General features: G+C 43.1%; 1 protein-coding gene across 1 annotated transcript in view; it reads left to right on the top strand.

Annotated features, from left to right (window-relative positions):
- Positions 1-20,075, top strand: part of LOC115205427 (receptor expression-enhancing protein 2) — a 34,713-nt gene extending 14,638 nt beyond the window's left edge. The window contains exons 6-8 of the mRNA XM_029771400.1: positions 10,987-11,161; positions 12,406-12,581; positions 16,032-20,075. Of these exons, the coding sequence (XP_029627260.1) occupies positions 10,987-11,161; positions 12,406-12,581; positions 16,032-16,115 (435 nt within the window). The 3' untranslated portion in view covers positions 16,116-20,075. The remainder of the gene's footprint in view (positions 1-10,986; positions 11,162-12,405; positions 12,582-16,031) is intronic.
- The last annotated feature ends 224 nt before the right edge of the window (positions 20,076-20,299 follow it).

The raw sequence follows: 20,299 nt of genomic DNA on the forward strand, positions 1-20,299 counted from the left end.
GGTGTGTGTGCGTGTCGTCATGTTTGAGATGTGTATGCTCTGCAGGGTAATGTGTGTGTCTGTCTGCATATGGTGTTTCCTTGTGGTAGTGTGAAGCTATATTGCGTCCCATGGGCATGTACCATGCTGTGTGATGTTCAGATGCATTTGCATTGATGTCAGTGTGATTAGGGGTGTAGAGTACCGGCCAATAGAATGCTGAGTACCAGGCTGTTAGCAAGTTTGTTAAGCTATTTATGACTATCAACTGCATCAGAGGACAGTTTTTGAGAAGCTTAGTTACCTTGCCTAAACTTCATGTGGAATGTGACTGCGGTCATGACTCCTGACTGCCAGTGTGGCTGTAATATGTTCACCGTAACAGCCCTAGTCATACCAATTAGAGGTCAACCGATTATGATTTTTCAACACCGATACCGATTATTGGATACCGATTAATCGGCCGATTATTTATTTATTTATTTATTTATTTATTTATTTATTTATTTATTTGTATATATTTTTTTTTTGTAATTTAATTCTTTAAAAAAAAAGTAATGTATTTGTAATAATGGCAATTACAACAATACCTAATGAACACTTATTTTAACTTAATATAATAAATGAATAAAATCATTTTAGCCTCAAATAAATAATGAAACATGTTCAATTTGGTTTAAATAATGCGAAAACAAAGTGTTAGAGAAGACAGTAAAAGTGCAATATGTGCCATGTAAGAAAGCTAACGTTTAAGTTCCTTGCTCAGAACATGAGAACATATGAAAGCTGGTGGTTCCTTTTAACATGAGTCTTCAATATTCCCAGGTAAGAAGTTTTAGGTTGTAGTTATTATAGGAATTATAGGACTATTTCTCTCTATACGATTTATATTTCATATACCTTTGACTATTAGATGTTCTTATAGGCACTTTAGTATTGCCAGTGTAACAGTATAGCTTCCGTCCCTCTCCTCGCTCCTACCTGGGCTCGAACCAGGAACACATCGACAACAGCCACCCTCGAAGCAGCGTTACCCATGCAGAGCAAGGGGAACAACTACTCCAAGTCTCAGAGCGAGTGACGTTTGAAATGCTATTAGCGTGCACCCCGCTAACTAGCTAGCCATTCACATCGGTTACACCAGCCTAGTCTCGGGAGTTGATAGGCTTGAAGTCACAAACAGCGCAATGCTTGAAGCATTGCGAAGAGCTGCTGGCAAAACGCACGAAAGTGCTGTTTGAATGAATGCTTACGAGCCTGCTGGTGCCTACCACCGCTCAGTCAGACTGCTCTATCAAATATCAAATCATAGACTTAATTATAATATAATAAACACACAGAAATACGAGCCTTAGGTCATTAATATGGTTGAATTTGGAAACTATCATCTCGAGAAAAAAAAACTTTCCGTATTTTATCTAACGGGTGGCATCCATAAGTCTAAATATTCCTGTTACATTGCACAACCTTCAATGTTATGTCATAATTACGTAAAATTCTGTCAAATTTGTAAACAAAGAGCCAGGCGGCCCAAACTGTTGCATATTCCCTGACTCTGCATGCAATGAACGAAAGAGAAGTGACACAATTTCACCTGGTTAATATTGCCTGCTGACCTGGGTTTCTTTTAGCTAAATATGCAGGATTAAAAATATATACTTCTGTGTATTGATTTTAAGAAAGGCATTGATGTTCATGGTTAGGTACAGTCGTGCAACGATTGTGCTTTTTCTTAAATACGCTTTTGTTAAATCATCCCCCGTTTGGCGAATTTGGCTGTCTTTGTTAGGAAGAAATAGTCTTCACACAGTTCGCAACGAGCCAGGCGGCCCAAACTGCTGCATATACCCTGACTCTGTTCCACAGAACGCAAGAGAAGTGACACAATTTCCCTAGTTAAAAGAAATTCATGTTAGCAGGCAAGATTAACTAAATATGCAGGTTTAAAAATATATACTTGTATATTGATTTTAAGAAAGACATTGATGTTTATGGTTAGGTACATGTTGGAGCAACGACAGTCCTTTTTCGCGAATGCGCACCGCATCGATTATATGCAACGCAGGACAGGCTAGATAATCTAGTAATATAATCAACTATGTGTAGTTAACTAGTGATTATGATTGATTGTTTTTTATAAGGTAAGTTTAATGCTAGCTAGCAACTTACCTTGGCTTCTTACTGCATTCGTGTAACAGGCAGGCTCCTCGTGGAGTGCAATGTAAAACAGGTGGTTACAGCGTTGGACTAGTTAACCGTAAGGTTGCAAGATTGAATCCCCAAGCTGACAAAGTAAAAATCTGTCGTTCTGCCCCTGAACAAGGCAGTTAACCCACCGTTCCTAGGCTGTCATTGAAAATAAGAATGTGTTTTTAACTGACTTGCCTAGTTAAATAAAGGTGTAAAAAAAAAAATCGGTGTCCAAAAATACCGATTTGTTATGAAAACTTGAAATCGGCCCTAATTAATCGGCCATTCCGATTAATCGGTCGACCTCTAATACCAATAAGTCTGTATATCAATGTTGTTAGTGATAGTGTCTGTTGTATAGTTTGAGAGCTCTTGCCAAGAAATAACTCTGGTGTCTTGTAGGGTTGGGCGATATTACGATGTAATCGGAAGTCAATTGTGTTTGACAGACATCATCGATGGCAATGACATCATGATGTGACAGACAATAGTTTTTATATATTTAGATTTTTTACAGATGACAGCTTAACCTGTTTGAACATGACTGGCAGCGCACAGCCGGGCGACATGCCAAATTTCTTGCCTATCCCTATTTGCCGTAACCTTTTTCAATAAATATGTAGGTAGACTTAGCCTTCTGTTAGAGATGAAACGGTATGAAAATTTCATACCAAGTTTATAGTGACCAAAATGATCACGGTTATCAGTATTATCGCAGTATTGTTAACATGTGCTGGAAATGTTCAGAAAGTACTGACACACTGAAATAATTTCACCAAGTTTTATATTGAAAACCAACAAACAAATAAAATGAGCAGCACTATGCACTTTTTGTGTGCATAAACATTAAAATAATAACGTTAACATTAAAGATGGCACCATGTGGCCATGAGAGGTAAAAGTTTCCCTAGTGCAGTTTTAAATGAACACAACCTTAAGTAAGCAAATCAAATGTGCATATAAAAGCAACACAAGTAAAGCAATGTGCATGTAAGAACAATACAACCATATGTAAACACATCCAATGTGCAGGTGTTGACATTAAAATAACACAAAATCTGTAAACGAATCAAATGAACAGCACTTGTTTGTCCGTTCTCTCCTTCATAAAGAAATCCGGTGCTGCTTGCCTAACATCCTGTATGTTCTCTCCTTCATAATGAAATCCAGTGCTGCAGGCCTAACATCCTGTATGTATTCATCTTTGTTCACTTGAGATTGAAATGTAAAAATGTCTGCATATTTACTTTGCCAGGTTTAAGTAGTGATCTGCTAGGAGACGATGTGCCCGCTGGCACACTGATGGCACACTGGTTGCTGGGATCCACAAAAGCTTCCTGGCAACCCTGTCAAGGTGAGGTAGCTCTGATACATGGCCCCTCCACCACACCAGTGGATCCTCTTCTGCTGGAATGGGTGGGGTCCCTCCACCACACCAGTGGATCCTCTTCTGCTGGAATGGGTGGGGTCCCTCCACCACACCAGTGGATCCTCATCTGCTGGAATGGGTGGCAGAGACAGGTATACCTTGATCTCTTCTTTCACTCTGTCTTCTGGGGTGGTCGGAATCTGACCCTCTTCACCTCTCTGCTGCCTTGTTGAGGTAATCTTTCTCAGCAACCCAGCCAGGCCTTTCCCCTCCGATGTCGCTGTGGGGATGTTGGTGGTGCAGCTGCCAGCTTCAAGGCCTCCTGGACACAGCTGTCAGTGTCAACTTTTGCAGCCTCATCTAAAAAGCTCCTTTTGAAGCGGGAGTCAATGAAACAAGCCATGTGCATGACTCTCTTTGCATCTGTTGTTAAGGTCTTCTCTCATTACCCTTTTCATCTCCTTGGTCAGGGATGGATCCATATCCATTTCCACCAGAACATCATGGTGATGTGGTCCAGGACAGGCTTGATGGCTGACAGTGTCACTCGTGTCTCTGAGGCAAGTGTATGGCACTTGCTGGCACAGTTGCTCCATGACACTTTGTCGGCATCCTTGGGCATCAGATGCCATATTCCTCTTTCTCCAGCCAGAGTCGCACAGACTGGCTGCTGTTGGCTGAGGAAACGCTCAAGCATCTTATGTGTACAGTCGTGGCCAAAAGTTTTGAGAATGGCACAAATATTAATTTTCACAAAGTCTGCTGCCTCAGTTTGTATGATGGCAATTTGCATATACTCCAGAATGTTATGAAGAGTGATCAGATGAATTGCAATTAATTGCAAAGTCCCTCTTTGCCATGCAAATGAACTGAATCCCCAAAAACATTTCCACTGCATTTCAGCCCTGCCACAAAAGGACCAGTTGACATCATGTAAGTGATTCTCTTGTTAACATAGGTGTGAGTGTTGACGAGGACAAGGCTGGAGATGACTCTGTCATGCTGATTTGAGTTTGAATAACAGACTGGAAGCTTCAAAAGGAGGGTGGTGCTTGGAATCATTGTTCTTCCTCTGTCATCCAAGGTTACCTGGAAGGAAACACGTGCCGGCATCATTGCTTTGCACAAAAAGGGCTTCACAGGCAAGGATATTGCTGCCAGTAAGATTGCACCTAAATCAACCATTTATCGGATCATCAAGAACTTCAAGGAGAGCGGTTCAATTGTTGTGAAGAAGGCTCCAGGGCGCCCAAGAAAGTCCAGCAAGCGCCAGGACCGTCTCCTAAATTTGATTCAGCTGCGGGATCGGGGCGCCACCAGTACAGAGCTTGCTCAGGAATGGCAGCAGGCAGGTGTGAGTGCATCTGCAAGCACAGTGAGGCGAAGACTTTTGGAGGATGGCCTAATGTCAAGAAGGGCAGCAAAGAAGCCACTTCTCTCCAGGAAAAACATCAGGGACAGGCTGATATTCTGCAAAAGGTACAGGGATTGGACTGCTGAGGACTGGGGTAAAGTCATTTTGTCTGATGAATCCCCTTCCGATTGTTTGGTGCATCCGGAAAAAAGCTTGTCCGGAGAAGACAAGGTGAGCGCTACCATCAGTCCTGTGTCATGCCAGCAGTAAAGCATCCTGAGACCATTCATGTGTGGGGTTGCTTCTCAGCCAAGGGAGTGGGCTCAGTCACAATTTGCCTAAGAACACTTCCATCCTCCGAGAGCAACTTCTCCCAACCATCCAGGAACAGTTTGGTGACGAACAATGCCTTTTCCAGCATGATGGAGCACCTTGCCATAAGGCATAAGTGATAACTAAGTGGCTCGGGGAACAAAACATCAATATTTTGGATCCATGGCCAGGAATCTCCCCAGACCTTAATCCCATTGAGAACTTGTGGTCAATCCTCAAGAGGCGGGTGGACAAACAAAAACCCACAAATTCTGACAAACTCCAAGCTTTGATTATGCAAGAATGGGCTGCCATCAGTCAGGATGTGACCCAGAAGTTTATTGACAGCATGCCAGGGCAGTTTGCAGAGGTCTTGAAAAAGGGTCAACACTGCAAATATTGACTCTTTGCATCAACTTCATGTAATTGTCATCAAAAGCCTTTGACACTTATGAAATGCTTGTAATTATACTTCAGTATTCCATAGTAACATCTGACAAAAATATCTAAAGACACTGAAGCAGCAAACTGTGGAAATGAATATGTCATTCTCAAAACTTTTGGCCACGACTGTAGATCCCCCCCCATCGGGTCACCACATCATGGATCAGAGCCTTCTGTGGTTTGTTGAGGGCAGCTTGCTTTTCTCTCAGTTCTCTCCTTCTCTTCCATCTCCGTGAGAAGCCTTGGACCAGATGACGGCAGGCCTTGACTGCTGTGTCACTTCTCTGAATTTTCAGAGTTTTTTGAGATGGCCAGGTTCAAATGATGGCCAAAGCACCCAAGCCACAGATCTGGGAACTCTTCAAAAGCCTTGGTCATGTTTGTTGTGTTGTCTGTGGTTATGCAGACCAGGTCTTTCTTGTTGATCCCCCACTCTTCCAGCATATTCTCAAAAAACTCTGTTGTGAGCCGAGTGATCTTCTGGGGAGAACTGTGTTTCCAGGCAGTTTGATTCCAGTTGCCAGTCTGGGGTGAGATAATGGATAGTGAAGCTGATGTAGAGTTGACCACCCCCGCTTTCACTGGTCCAGAGGTCAGTAGTTGCAGCAAACCATGTGCCACGAGCCAAACCTTTTCCAACATCAGCTTGAACCTGGTTGTACAGGTTTGGGATTTCAGTCTTGGAAAATGTTTGTGATGGCACTTTGTAGTGAGGCACGGCAACCTTCATCAGCCTTAGAAAGCTCTCAACAATTTGAAATGACACCATGTCCTTTGCAATGTAATATGAAAGGCCTGCAGTGAGGTCTTGAGCATTCTTTGATGTGGGTGCATAAGCAGCCTGCCTTTTTAAATGCTTGCTCGAGTGTCTGTGTCACAACTGTAGATGGGGGGGGGGGGGGGGGACCAGTTGCATCACTGGGTTTGCCTGCTGCACTCCTGCTCTGTACACAAGGGAATAGCAAAGTATTATTATTATTATTATTATTGGTGTTACATTATTATTATTATTATTATTATACACACACACACAGTCTATATTCTGTGATGCATTTGAGTATATGCAATGATCCCATGCCCAATTTACATAAATACAAATGAGAAGACAGTGATAGTAATTGTAATGAGACCAACAATTGACATAAATACAGGAGTCTTGTATAGGAGTCTATAGTGTTTCTCCTGTTGGAACACTTTTACAACCAAGTCGAGGACTGCAGGATTTTAAATGAACAAAATATGTTGTTTGGGTGACTAAACTACGTAACATGTTATCGTGTGCGATGGGTGAATAGAGTCTGCAGACACACGACCCATACAGCAGCAGAACAATGTGTAGTGTTTTTACAAGAGTAGGTAACTCTGAAAGCTTCAGTTTACATTATTCACAAGCTATTAGCAAGTTAGACAGGCAAAACATGACATTTTCCCCCATTCCGAAGTCGCCACATCATGCATTGAGCTAAAAGTTAACTTACCTTGCATTCGCTATAAAGTAGTGGGTGGTGGTCACGAAGATGACTCAAGAGATTTGAAGTGTTGCCCCCTTTCAAAGCAAATATATTTAAAAAAAAAAATGTTTTGCATGTTCTGCAGACAGGGTGACCGTCTTTGATTAAGTTTCCCTCAGGACTCTTGTAAAACCCAAAATAGGACCACACTTCAGATTTGGTCCTCTTAGAAGGCTGAAAAATCTCCCGAGCGCTGTCACTGCCTTCCGCCATGTTTTCACACAAAACAAAACCAGGCTAACCAAAGTTAGCCTGTGTCAGACTGTTGCTAACTTTGGTTGATGCTGGACAGTATTTACCATGAGTTTTTCAAACCGCGGTAATCAAACATGCTTTTAATGAAAATTTGAAACGGTAATTCTGTCTGGAATTTTACCGTGGTTTAATCGTGAAACCGGTAACCGTTTCATCCCTACCTACTATTAACATATTACAAGAGTAGGCCTACAATATGGAGTGGAGAGTGCCAAAAGCTGCTGCAAAATGTTAGATCATTTTTCTCTCGCCCACCTCTTCAATGTCGGATGATCATGGGCCATTTGCAGAGGACACCTCGTTGTCTGGCATGTTTTAAAAGCTTCATTTCCCGTTTTATCCCAATCACCATTTTATTTGAATGTGACTTGTTGGCATAAGCAAATTTTTCATGATCAACTTTCAAATGAGTCTAGGGGGCCAGTATCAGAGTTCTATCAGAAAGTTTTACGCTTGTGAATAGCCCAAATTAAAACGGTAATAATGAGAGAGAGTGGACAGAATAATCAAATGGGAAGTTTAAACAAACCTTATGTTTCTGGCCTCCACCTGAACAAATCTTTAGGATAAACAAATTGTGTGCCACTGGAAAATCCTTGCAAACAAAATGGACAATAATATAGGCTTAAACTAGGCTATTGTCAGTACAATTTGGAGTAAACGTTACTTTTCTAAACAGATATTTATATTATTGTGGCAGTGTTTATTCATATCCCTGAATTGTGCAACGGCATTACATAAGCCCCCATAGCAGCGCTTTCGATAAGCAGGAAGAAAAATAATAACCCACATTTGAATAGGCTACAAAATAAGGACAAAATTAACCAGAATACAGGTCAAATACGTTCTGTTGTGTGTTTAAGGCACACAACAGAATATTTTAGCCTAGGATACATTTATTTAGAATAAGACTCACCTGTGAATACAGGCTTTGAAAATTAAAGTGCAATTTAGAACCACTATTTTTCTTTTCATTATATATTAACTTACTTAAAGGTTTCTGGAAAGGAAAACAAGCATGTTCACCTTTTCTGGCTTTAATAGACTTTGGAGTGGGGTAACAATATCGCTTACTGAACGCTTTTTGCACAGATGCAGAGGTATTTGCGGGCGACGTTGGCCAAGAGCGGAAAGTGACCCTCATTCGCCCTCCACAATACCAGTGGGTTTTTTATTAAATAAAAAATGTAACTAGGCAGGTCAATTAAGAACAAATTCTTATTTACAATGACTGCCAAACCTGGACAAAGCTGGGACAATAGTGCGCCGTCCTATGGGACTCCCAATCACAGCCGGATATGATGCAGCCAGAATTCGAACCTGGTACTTCAGTGACACCTCTTGCATTGAGATCCACTGCGCCACTGGGTCATCATCTCCTCCGTTGACATTTTAGAGTAGGTAGGATGTGAGCTCTGCGGTAGCCCGCTGTTATGCACTTATGTAACTGTTTGCTTAGCTCTCCCAAGAAGACTGCCCAGTCATGTCTATGGTGAACATGTGCACTCGATCTTGAAATTGTCTGAAGGCTTACAATGTTTGGTTCCAAATCACCATTCAAAGTTATCGGTGTCATATCACCATGTGATTGGTTTATATATTTATTTGCACACAAGAAAATACAATATTGGTAAGATCATTACTCTAATCGGGTGGTTTGTGCATGACAGGCTTTATTACAGATGTTTACCGCGTTGCTAGGCAATGCAACGACGCGCTCCCCCCCTCCCCTGGTAAAAAAATGTAAATAGATGATACAATCCTATATCAACAATGTTTGGACAGGTTGAGGAGAGGAAGTGTCATCCAGACATCGCCCAACCCTAGTGTCTTGAAGTATGTGTTCTGTAGGTGTGTGCTCTTATGATCATGCTGCAGGGCGTCTGTCTGGGTCAGGGTTTACATTAGGAGAATGTGGCACAAGACATTTGACCAGCAGCATTTACATTTACTGGACATTTGAGAAATTTACCAAACCCATATGGATTGGGTGCGTAACCTGATTAGGGCGTCCACCCATGGTACTCAGAATGGCAGAAATCACATTTGTAGTATGGTAATTCGTCTTAACACAACATGCAACTCGAGGATCTTCTTACCAAATTCCAATGCGCACTTTGAAGATGTTAGAATAACTGTCCATTTGACTTTTCCTCAGCCAAGTAACAAACATCAAAATCACTAGCCTATGTCAATCTACTATCCTCCATAGTAGAAACGTTGACCTATTTTATTAGTCAGCTTGTCCTTCTGTGTGAGAAAGAAATAGTCTATTCCAAACAGACTCTGGGACAGTGGATGGATCCCAAAGTCATACAACCAGTAGGCCTAGGCTACATAAAAAAACACTAAAAAACTTGAAAAAGCTTTGAGGCTGATGCAACGGATCAGAATGTTTACCTTAATGTTGATAAACTATTATTTATTTGCATTATAAGCGCAGCAATGCGGCCAAGGCAGTAGGCTACACGCAAATGTTCATTCCATAATGCAATAAGTGGGAAAACACAGTTGCCAAATGCGGTTTCATGTGACAGAGATGGAAATAGCTGATAGAAATGTAGAAAGAGGGGAGATCTTAAGATGCAGCTAGGATGGGTTGCTAATATGACTAGGATTCAAGTTTGGCTACTGGACAAATAAAGTTGATTTGAAAACCAATAGAAAATGAGAGAGAGTCTACCGGTTTCAATGGTATATGGAAGTCTTTATAAAATAATTTAGTATATTCTACTTTGAAGCAAGGTAAGACATGCCTCATAGTATGAAGTAAAATGTTCAGGTTTCAAATAATTATGTGTATGTTTTCAAAATGCATACTGCCTCCAGCTCATTGCTAAGTAGTGTGTGTGATGCGCTGAAGCCTGCCTACCATTGTCATTGCACTTGAATGGCGAATGGGAAGCGTGCTTCAATTACCAGTTGAGAAATCAAAAATAGTAGCTCTTTTTAATCATGGCCATTAACACAAGATTGAGTTTAGAAATGTTGTGCAATGATTGGGATTATAAAAGCACGTTTCACTCCAGCAGCAACAAACAGTCTGTTTGAGGAGCTGGACAGATTTTCCTCTCAAATAAAGGCTCTGTATCTGTATGCTGTGCGTGTGTGATAAATTAGAAAAATACACACGTAGCAATTTAATTCCACAAAATTATGCAAATTAACCGAATAGACATGCAGGACCGGTCAGATGTATTTCCATCAATGAATAGGCTAAAAAGCGTTATTTTGCAATGGGATTTTATTTTCTTCTCTCGGACGATTAGCCGGCGCCAATTTTGTATTTTTCTGATCATTATAAAAATATTTTTGTGGACCAATTTAAATATTTTTTTGTATTTTTAATATAACCTTTATTTAACTAGGCAAGTCAGTTAAGAACAAATTTATTTACAATGACGGCCTACCGGGGAACAGTGGGTTAACTGCCTTGTTCAGGGGCAGAATGACAGCTCGAGGATTCCTGCTGCCCCGAAAGCCGGCCGTTACCAGCTAACGGAAACCCTGGTCTGTGAATGCGTACATCTATACCCCACAGTGTTTGAGGGGTGTGTGTGTGTTGTGTGCAGGGCCAGGGTGTGCTGTCGGACAAGCTGCGTAGTTTCAGCATGCAGGACCTGACTCTGATCAACGATGGGGAGGAGATGGGCCTGCACTCCTCTGACCCCCGCATGAGGAGAGATGCCTTGGATGACATGGCTACTGGAGCCAACACGCTGCCCCGCGCCAAGACCACACGCCAGAGTAGGTACCACACATAGTAGGAAGCACAGGGAAAAAATGGCTGCTGTACAGAACTCATCCAGAGCTCATTGACTTCTCAAACACGGCAGAAAACCGTTATAAGATACCTGATGGGAAACATTTAGTAGTGCATTGCATACAAGTGTAACTTAATCCCTTCTTGTGCGCCGCACAACACTCGCTGATTGATATATAACACTATGGACTCGCCAGCTCCCGCTTTCTGCTGTTGTGCTATTTACAAACATACACATGACCTGCTCAACTGTTCTGGGGAACAGTAAGCCTCATAATGTGACCTGTGAAATGAAGAACGCAATCTGCTTTTTCTCCTAACGTATTGCACAAGTTGACTGCAGGTATTTACTTAAGTTGCTACAAATATTCAAGAGAACTACTCTCCCCTGTCAGATCAGTGGTCACAAAGGAAGAAAACAGGAAATGACAGCCATTTTAGTCATAGTACACAGACAAGTCAGCATACTGTAATGCTATGTGCCCATTGTCTAATAGCTCTTATTGGTACAGGGTGTGGGGAGGGAGGGAGGGGTCATGTGATTTAAAGCACTGCAGGATGCCAGGGAGGAAACTTTCCGGGAGGGGGGGGACAACATGTGATGTCAGTGGGGAGGAGGAATGGGGTCTTTGTCTGACTGAATAGCTCAGTCTTTCTGTCTGTCTCTGTGAGGTTGGCAGTCTGTGACTACAGGGGGAAAAACTGAGGGAGGAAAGTAGAGAAAGGATGGAGAAAGGGAATCAATTGAGTTAAGGGTCACTGTGGGATGAAAGCCAGGAAAGGGGAAAATTGGTGTAGCAGAGAGACAGACTGATAGTCAATCTGAAAAAGAGACTGAACAGGAAATAAAACAAGGGAGACAGTCATGTGGTTGAAGAGCAGGCTCCTGTTTGTAGCTGTAGGACTGGTGCCTGTTCCTTCAGTCTTGTTCAACAACCATGGGAGAATCTGTTGCATTTCCTTTATTCCTCACGTCCTCTCTCCTCACCTCCTCAGAACCATTGGATGAGAAGATCAGAGTTCCCTCCCCTTTGACCTTCTCATCCAATAGGTTCTGAGAAAGAGGGTAAGGAGATGGGATGCGAGGAAGCAATTTAGTTTCTCCCCATGTGTCTGATAGGAGAACCTAGAAACCTGACCCACTAGTGGAAATGTGATTTCACTCATAATGACAGCCCACAATCCCTCTCGTAATGACAGCCCACAATCCCACTGTCCAATCCCACAGCTCGTTCCTCATCTGCGGCTCCTCATCTCGATGAATCATCGCAGCACAGCTCGGACCAATCAGACACCAGGAGCATCACCACAGAGCATTCTGATGAGGACATCGTGGAGAAGGTCCCTGTGAAACGCACAGCCAGCGTCAAGGCAAACAAGAAACCCTCCACCGCCAAGACAGAGGTACGGGCACACACACACACACAATCTTGTATAACTAACCTTGTGGGGACACAGGATTTTGAATGGGACTGAATTCTATCTTCCCTAACCCTATGAAAATGGCGCCGACAGAGAGGGCTACATTGCTTCTAGTCCTAAGGAAACTTTGCCGTATTTTGTTTTTTTATGTATTTATTACATTGTTAGCCCAGAAAATCTTACGTGTTATTACATACAGCCGGGAAAAACTATTGGATATCAGAGCGGCGTCAACTTACCAGCACTACGACCAGGAATATGACTTTCCCGAAGCGGACCCTTCCTTCGCACCCCCTAGGGCATTTGAACTGATCCCAGAGGCCGACCCAAAACAACGGCGCTGGAGGAGAGGGAGTCGGAGTGGTCTTCTCGTCAGACTTAGGAGGCACACACACCACCCACAACTTCCGAGTATATTACTCACTAATGTCCAGTCCCTAAATAACAAAGTTGAAGAGATCAGGGCAAGGATTGCTTTTCAGAGAGACATCAGGGATTGTAACAAACTCTGTTTCATGGAAACTTGGCTCTCTTGGGATATGCTGTTGGAATCAGTACAGCCACCTGGATTCTCAGTGCATTGCGCCCGACAGGAATAAACATCTCTCCGGGAAGGAGAAGTGTATGTTTCAAGATTAATGACTCATGGTGTAATTGTAACAACATGCAGGAACTCAAGTCCTTTTGTTCACCTGACCTAGAATTCCTCACAATCAAATGCCGACCATATTATCTCCCAAGAGAAATCTCTTTGGTTATTTTCACAGCCATGTATATCCCCCCTCAAGCCGATACCACGACTGCCTTCAAGGACTTTATGCAAACTGACACCATATTTCCTGAGGTTGCGTTTATTGTAAGTGGGGATTTTAACAAAGCAAATTTGAGGAAAAGGTTACCTAAATTCTATCTATCAGTAGCACTCGCACTGGAAAAAATACTGGACCGTTGTTACTCAAACTTCCGGGATGCATACAAGGCCCTCCCCCACCCTACTTTCAGAAAATCTGACCACGATTTCATTTCGCAAGGCTGCCGGCCCAGATGGCATCCCAAGCAGCTTCCTCAGAGCATGCTCAGACCAGCTGGCTGGAGTGTTTATGGACATATTCAATCTCTCCCTATCCCAGTCTGTTGTCCCCCATTGTTCCCGTACCCAAGAAAGCTATGGTAACTGAATTAAATGACCTTTGCCCCATAGCACTCACTTCCGTCATCATGAAGTGCTTTGAGAGTCAAGGATCATATCTCCACCTGTCATCTAGACCCACTTCAATTTGCTTACCGCCCCAATAGGTCCACAGACGATGCAATCGCCATCATAATGCACACTGCCCTATCCCACCTGGACAAGAGGAATACCTATGTAAGAATGCAGTTCATTGACTACAGCTCAGCCATCAACACAATAGTAACCTCCAAGCTAATCATCAAGCTTGAAGCCCTGGGTCTCAACCCTGCTCTGTGCAATTGGTGGGCCGTCCCCAGGTGGTGAAGGTAGGAAACAACATCTCCACTTCGCTGATCCTCAACACTGGGGCGCCACAAGGGTGCGTGCACAGCCCCCTCCTGTACTCCCTGACTGAGTGGCCATGCACGCCTCCAACTCAATCATCAAGTTTGCAGATGACGCAACAGTACTAGGCTTGATTACCAACAACGACGAGACAACCTACAGGGAGGAGGTGATGGCTCTAGGAGTGTGGTGTCAGGAAAATAACCTCACTCAACGTCAACAAAACAAAGGAGATGATCGTGGACTTCAGGAAACAGCAGAGGGAGCACCCCCCTATCCACGTTGATGGGACTGCAGTGGAGAAGGTGGAAAGTTTCTAAGTTCCTCGGCGTACACGTCACGGACAAACTGAGTGCAGAACAGTACATCAGACTGTTAAACAGCCATCACTAGCAGAGGCTGCTGCCTATATTCAGAACACTAGTCACTTTAACAATGTTTACATATCTTGCATTACTCATCTCATATGTATATAGTGTATTCTATACTATCAGTTGCATCGTAGCCTATGCCGCTCTGACATTACTCATCCATATATTTATACATTCTTATTCCATTCCTTTACTTAGATGGTTGTATTAGTTATTTCTTGTGGAATTGTTAGATATTACTTGTTAGATGTCGGAACTAGAAGCACAAGCATTTTGCTACACTCGCAATAACATCTTCTAACCATGTGTACGTGACCAATAAAATACCTTAACCCCAAAACCTAACCTTAACCCTAAACCCACCCTTACCCTAAACCAAACCTTACCATAAACCTAGTTCCTAAACCTAACTCTAACCCTTAACCCTAAACCTAACCCCAACACCTAACCTATAACCAAAACCTAACCCTAGCTCCTAACACTAATTCTAACCTTAACCTTAAACTCTCTAGAAATAGCATTTGACCTTGTGGGGACTTTCAAAATGTCCCCAGTTGGTCAACTTTTTGTTTGTTCATTATTCTTGTGAGGACTTTTGGTCCTCACAAGTATATTTAAACACACACACAATGGAGCTGGACTAGGGCTAATGCATTCTGACAGGAGAGTGACTGCTTCTTCTACACTAAGGAGGTGAGTCAGAATATATATCATTTTAAGTGCACAGAGTGTGTGTGCCAGTATTGTGTGAATGTGTATAATATTTACATCAAAAAAGGAAAAGCTCTCACACCACTCTGTCTAGGAGTAACAACACTAACTCACGGTAAAAGAGGAAGCTAATGCAGTCTCATCCCCCTCTAACTACTACTGTGTCTAAATATGCAGGGTGGGTGGGTGCAAGTCAGACACACCCACAGTTTTACTGTATAATCCTCCTCCAATAGAAATACTCTATATTATCTCATATGAATATCCGCTCCTCACTCTCGCCTTCTCCAGCAGCTGTGTAGAAGCTGCGCTGTACACCGTTCCAGGATCAGCTTACCCTCCCTCAGTCCTTATTTTATCCATAGAGGGAGATGCTAAACTGACCTTGCATCAGTCTGTAAGGGCAACCTCATCTACTCCAGTACAGACATGCCTGGGGTATTTAAAGCAGTCTACATCAGATGTGCTCCCATGGAAGAGATGCTGTGATAGAAGCATGTTGATGTACACATTATGTAACATAGTCTACACAGGGTTATATACAGCTCAATAATATGGGACTGCTGTCTGTAGCATCAGTAATGAGTTATGTACACTGTACCAGAAGATTTGTGTGTGCACGCCATGGACTAATTCGGGAATGCAGTGTGTAGGTTGTGAAACGACTCGTTTGACTGAGAAGTCTACCCACGTAGGGCACAATAAGCCCGTCTGTTATTTCCCGAACATCTCTCTCTCTCTCTCTCCTTTTTAGATTCTACTTCTCTCATTTCCTCTGGTGTCAACTCACTTTTTCCCATCTCTCTTCCCCCTCTCCTCTCTTCCTCCTTTCAGACTACGACTAAGACGGTGAAAAAGACACCAAAGAAGAAGACAACCACCACAGCTACAGCCAGCAACAACGCTGAGTCACCATGATATCTGTATCTACTGACCCCATCTACACCTTACTGCACACCACTACAGCCATGTAACAGGCCCTCTCTGTCTCCAGTCCACACACACACACGGACCTCTGGAGTGTCACCCTCGCCGGTTAAGCACAACTCGCAGGTTTAGTTCTACTGTAGATGGCCAGCAGGCTTAGTTCTACTGTAGATGGCCAGCTTCATGTCAACTCACAGGTTTTGTTCTACTGTAGATGGCCAGCAGGCTTAGTTCTACTGTAGATGGCCAGCTTCATGTCAACTCGCAGGTTTAGTTCTACTGTAGATGGCCAGCAGGCTTAGTTCTACTGTAGATGGCCAGCTTCATGTCAACTCACAGGTTTAGTTCTACTGTAGATGGCCAGCAGGCTTAGTTCTACTGTAGATGGCCAGCTTCATGTCAACAACACTTGTTTTATTTAGCCTGCTGCTTACATATTCTAGGTTTTATAGTCATTAACCTCAGTGTGTGTGTGTTTCAGTGATGGCCTGTTATCTGGACTGAAAAAGAGTTGCTTCCTTCCTGCTGTACAGTTAATAGCCCTCTGTGTTGGGTCCCTCCCAGGCCATCCAAGGCCCCACACTAGACTGACATGTCATAATCCTCTTGGGAGCATAGGGCATCCATCACGAATCTCCACCTCCCTCACTATCCTAGGGCATCTACCATGGCTCTCCACCTCCCTCACTATGCTAGGGCATCTACCATGGCTCTCCACCTCCCTCACTATGCTAGGGCATCTACCATGGCTCTCCACCTCCCTCACTATGCTAGGGCATCTACCATGGCTCTCCACCTCCCTCACTATGCTAGGGCATCTACCATGGCTCTCCACCTCCCTCACTATGCTAGGGCATCTACCATGGCTCTCCACCTCCCTCACTATGCTAGGGCATCTACCATGGCTCTCCACCTCCCTCACTATGCTTGGGCATCTACCATGGCTCTCCACCTCCCTCACTATGCTAGGGCATCTACCATGGCTCTCCACCTCCCTCACTATGCTAGGGCATCTACCATGGCTCTCCACCTCCCTCACTATGCTAGGGCATCTACCATGGCTCTCCACCTCCCTCACTATGCTAGGGCATCTACCATGGCTCTCCACCTCCCTCACTATGCTAGGGCATCTACCATGGCTCTCCACCTCCCTCACTATGCTAGGGCTTTGCCTCTTAGCAGGAGATCCCCGCTGGTTTATTGGAGATGCATTCTCTATAAACGTACGTTCCAGTCAGAGTATGGTAACTCTATTGGAGGGTAGCTGGGGGCTGCCATGAATGGAAAGGTAGACTAGTGGACTAGGCATGTGTGAAGGAGAGATCAGGGAGGGAAGAGAGTAGAGAGGGATGGGCGCCAAAGGATAATTGTTGTTGTCCTGGCCTAACTGGCCTCTACTCAACATGTCCCTACTATAGAGACTACAGTCTCACCATTGTAGCAGTAGTCCACAGAGCAGGTCTCTGTCCTTTTTGGGCAGTCTGTCTGACTACATAGACGGGGTCATGTGATCTCTGGAAGGCAGAGGACATTCTGGGAGCACTTATCTCTAACAGTGTTAAGCCGATGCCATGGTTACCCATATCATTCACTCTACTGTAATGGAGCAGTAGACTGATGAACACTTGGTCACGCGCCCACAGAGAGATGAAGAGATCCGTTTGTTCTCTCTCTCCTCTCCCTCTGGACAGCTCTACCCTCACTCCGCTCAGAACGGTCCAGCGGAAAGACACACAGCTTCAGGCATCATTACCTTTTCTGTCTGACTGTGTGTGTGTGTGTGTATTTTTGGAACATGACCAAGCTTCTGTTGTCCCAACTGCATAGAGACAGAATGACAGTTCTCTGACCACGTATAATAACGTAACCATCCACAAGGTCTTAAACTGCAGCTCATAGCATAGCTAAACAGTACAGACAACCAACAATTAATATAACTTTGTTAGACTTGTGCTTAGGGTTATTTTTGTTTACTCTAAATTGACTGGCTTATAGGATGTAAGAGTGGCTTAGTGGTCACCAAGCTAATGTTAATGCTCTGTTGATACCAGGCTACATTATGAAACACCACTATGGATCTCTGTCTTGTTTCAATGTGTTTATATTATCAGAGCTGGCTGTGTCAGGGTGGTGTAGTGCCCTATTAGGGAGACCTTCAGGTGAGCCTGGCTTAGCTAAGTCTTGGTCTGACAGGGCAAATATCTGAGGGATCTACTACTATTGTATAATATATGGACTGTCACACTAGGTATTGTATAATGTATGACTGTCACTAGACAGTATTTTGTCCTGTGTTTTCACTTCTATTCCTGAATGGGTTCAGCCCTTTACTCTGAGACGCTTTATGTATACAGGCTCAGATCTGTGTTAATCTAGGGTCTGGTTCATATCATTGTTTCTCTGAACCATAAGGAGAGCAGCTCTGCTAGCATATCCTCTTAATGTGTCATCTCTGACTGTAGCCTCCTCAAACATGGTGGAAACTGTCTTACCCTGTTAGATAGGATGCTGTGGACAAGTTATTACATCTTAGTTGGATCAGTAACGTTGTCTCCCAATAGGGTCTAAAGCTGTTAAAGGGATGTGCTCTGCTAGTGTTTTACTTCAGAAAGACATAGACATTCATCCATCCATAGCATACTGGTTGGGCAGGCAGGGTACTTAGACTCTGTCAAGGCACCTAATCATTGCCCCTTAGAAACTATTGCCTTGTCTGAAATCTACCTTCAGACACTTATTGTCAATCTCCCCTAGGTGCTGCTGGTACGCTGGTAGGTTGCAAAGGATTGCATGGATTTAGCTAAAAACGATGTGATAAGAACTCCACCTAGCTTCCTTGTAGGCTACGTTGAGTTTCCACCATGTGCTTCTCTCAAATCTAGTGTGTGTCTTGGGTTGGAACCTAAGGGGTTGATTGTGGATTGGGTGTGCGTTAGGGGTTGTTTTTTGTGGGACATGCCCTTGCTTTGGGCAGGGTTTATTTGGAGCGCTCTGTAATTGAATGCATGAGACTACTGCATTTGTGTGTTGCCGCTGTCTGAATTGTGACACTGCTTCGAACCAGTAGGGGGAGACACAACCGTTTTAAAACTACTGACGTGACTGCAGGGGTACTTACATGTACACACTGTATGTACATAGTCATTTTCTGGCTGTATGAGTTTGCTTGCCTTATCACTCTGTTCTTGAATACAGGTTTGTTTTTTCCCCCGCTTTTTAAAACTAGATTTTTATTTTTTATTTCTTTTGGAATTTGGTCTGAAATCTTATTGGACAAATCATATTGCATTTCCTTAAGAGGAGGCACCTCAGCCCCTCTGTAAGGCATTATGCTGTGAAGAGTGCTACTTGTGTGTTTTTAATCTCTTCTGAATTTCTCGCTCTCTTCTATCTCAACAAGAGGCATTTTAATTGGTCAGTGATAGCCAAATAACAGTTGATTTCCTTGTCCCAGTCCTGTAGGACATTGCTCAGTAGAGAAGGGGAATTCCTCAGCCAGGTATTCTGACATGGTGTGTTTGGTAACTACCCAACTGAAGTCATGTAGTCCCAACCTGTCTGTTCTTCCCTTACTATCAGGCTGGTTACCTTATCCACGGCAACATGGCAATTCCTTTTTTCTATTCTGTTTTGCTACAGTTTGCACTGAAGAAAAGATGGCACACACTGTAAACACATTCTTGCTGTCATGGCGACATTATTTAACCAGTGTTCATATTATTTTGTAATATTTGTTGATTTATTGTTATGCGTTTGGTATCAGTGTTATTGTGTACAGGAACTCTCATTGTGAGAGAATATTCTACATGAATATATTTTGTGCCAACTGTTAATACTCCACTGTTATAAAGGACAAGATGTTTCTGTGCTGAGATAATGGTATTTAACATGGACTGAATGACAGTCATATACCAATAACAATGCTACTAATAAAGAAAATAAATCTTTATCTATTATGCGTTTTCAATTATGTATTACCTTATTGCCAATAACTAGTAATTCAGTGAAATTCTATTCTAGGCCCAATGCAGCTGTTTTTATTTCAATAGATTTTCAAATAATTTCTTGGTAACAATGAAGTACATGCCGAAGTGTAATAGTTTCTTTACAATTGCCAAAAAGAAACAGCTTTTTAGCAAACTATTTCTAGAACTTCCCTTGACAGTTACTGAAGC

The sequence above is a fragment of the Salmo trutta genome, chromosome 13 (assembly GCF_901001165.1).
Source record: "Salmo trutta chromosome 13, fSalTru1.1, whole genome shotgun sequence".
Taxonomy (NCBI): Eukaryota; Metazoa; Chordata; class Actinopteri; order Salmoniformes; family Salmonidae; genus Salmo; species Salmo trutta.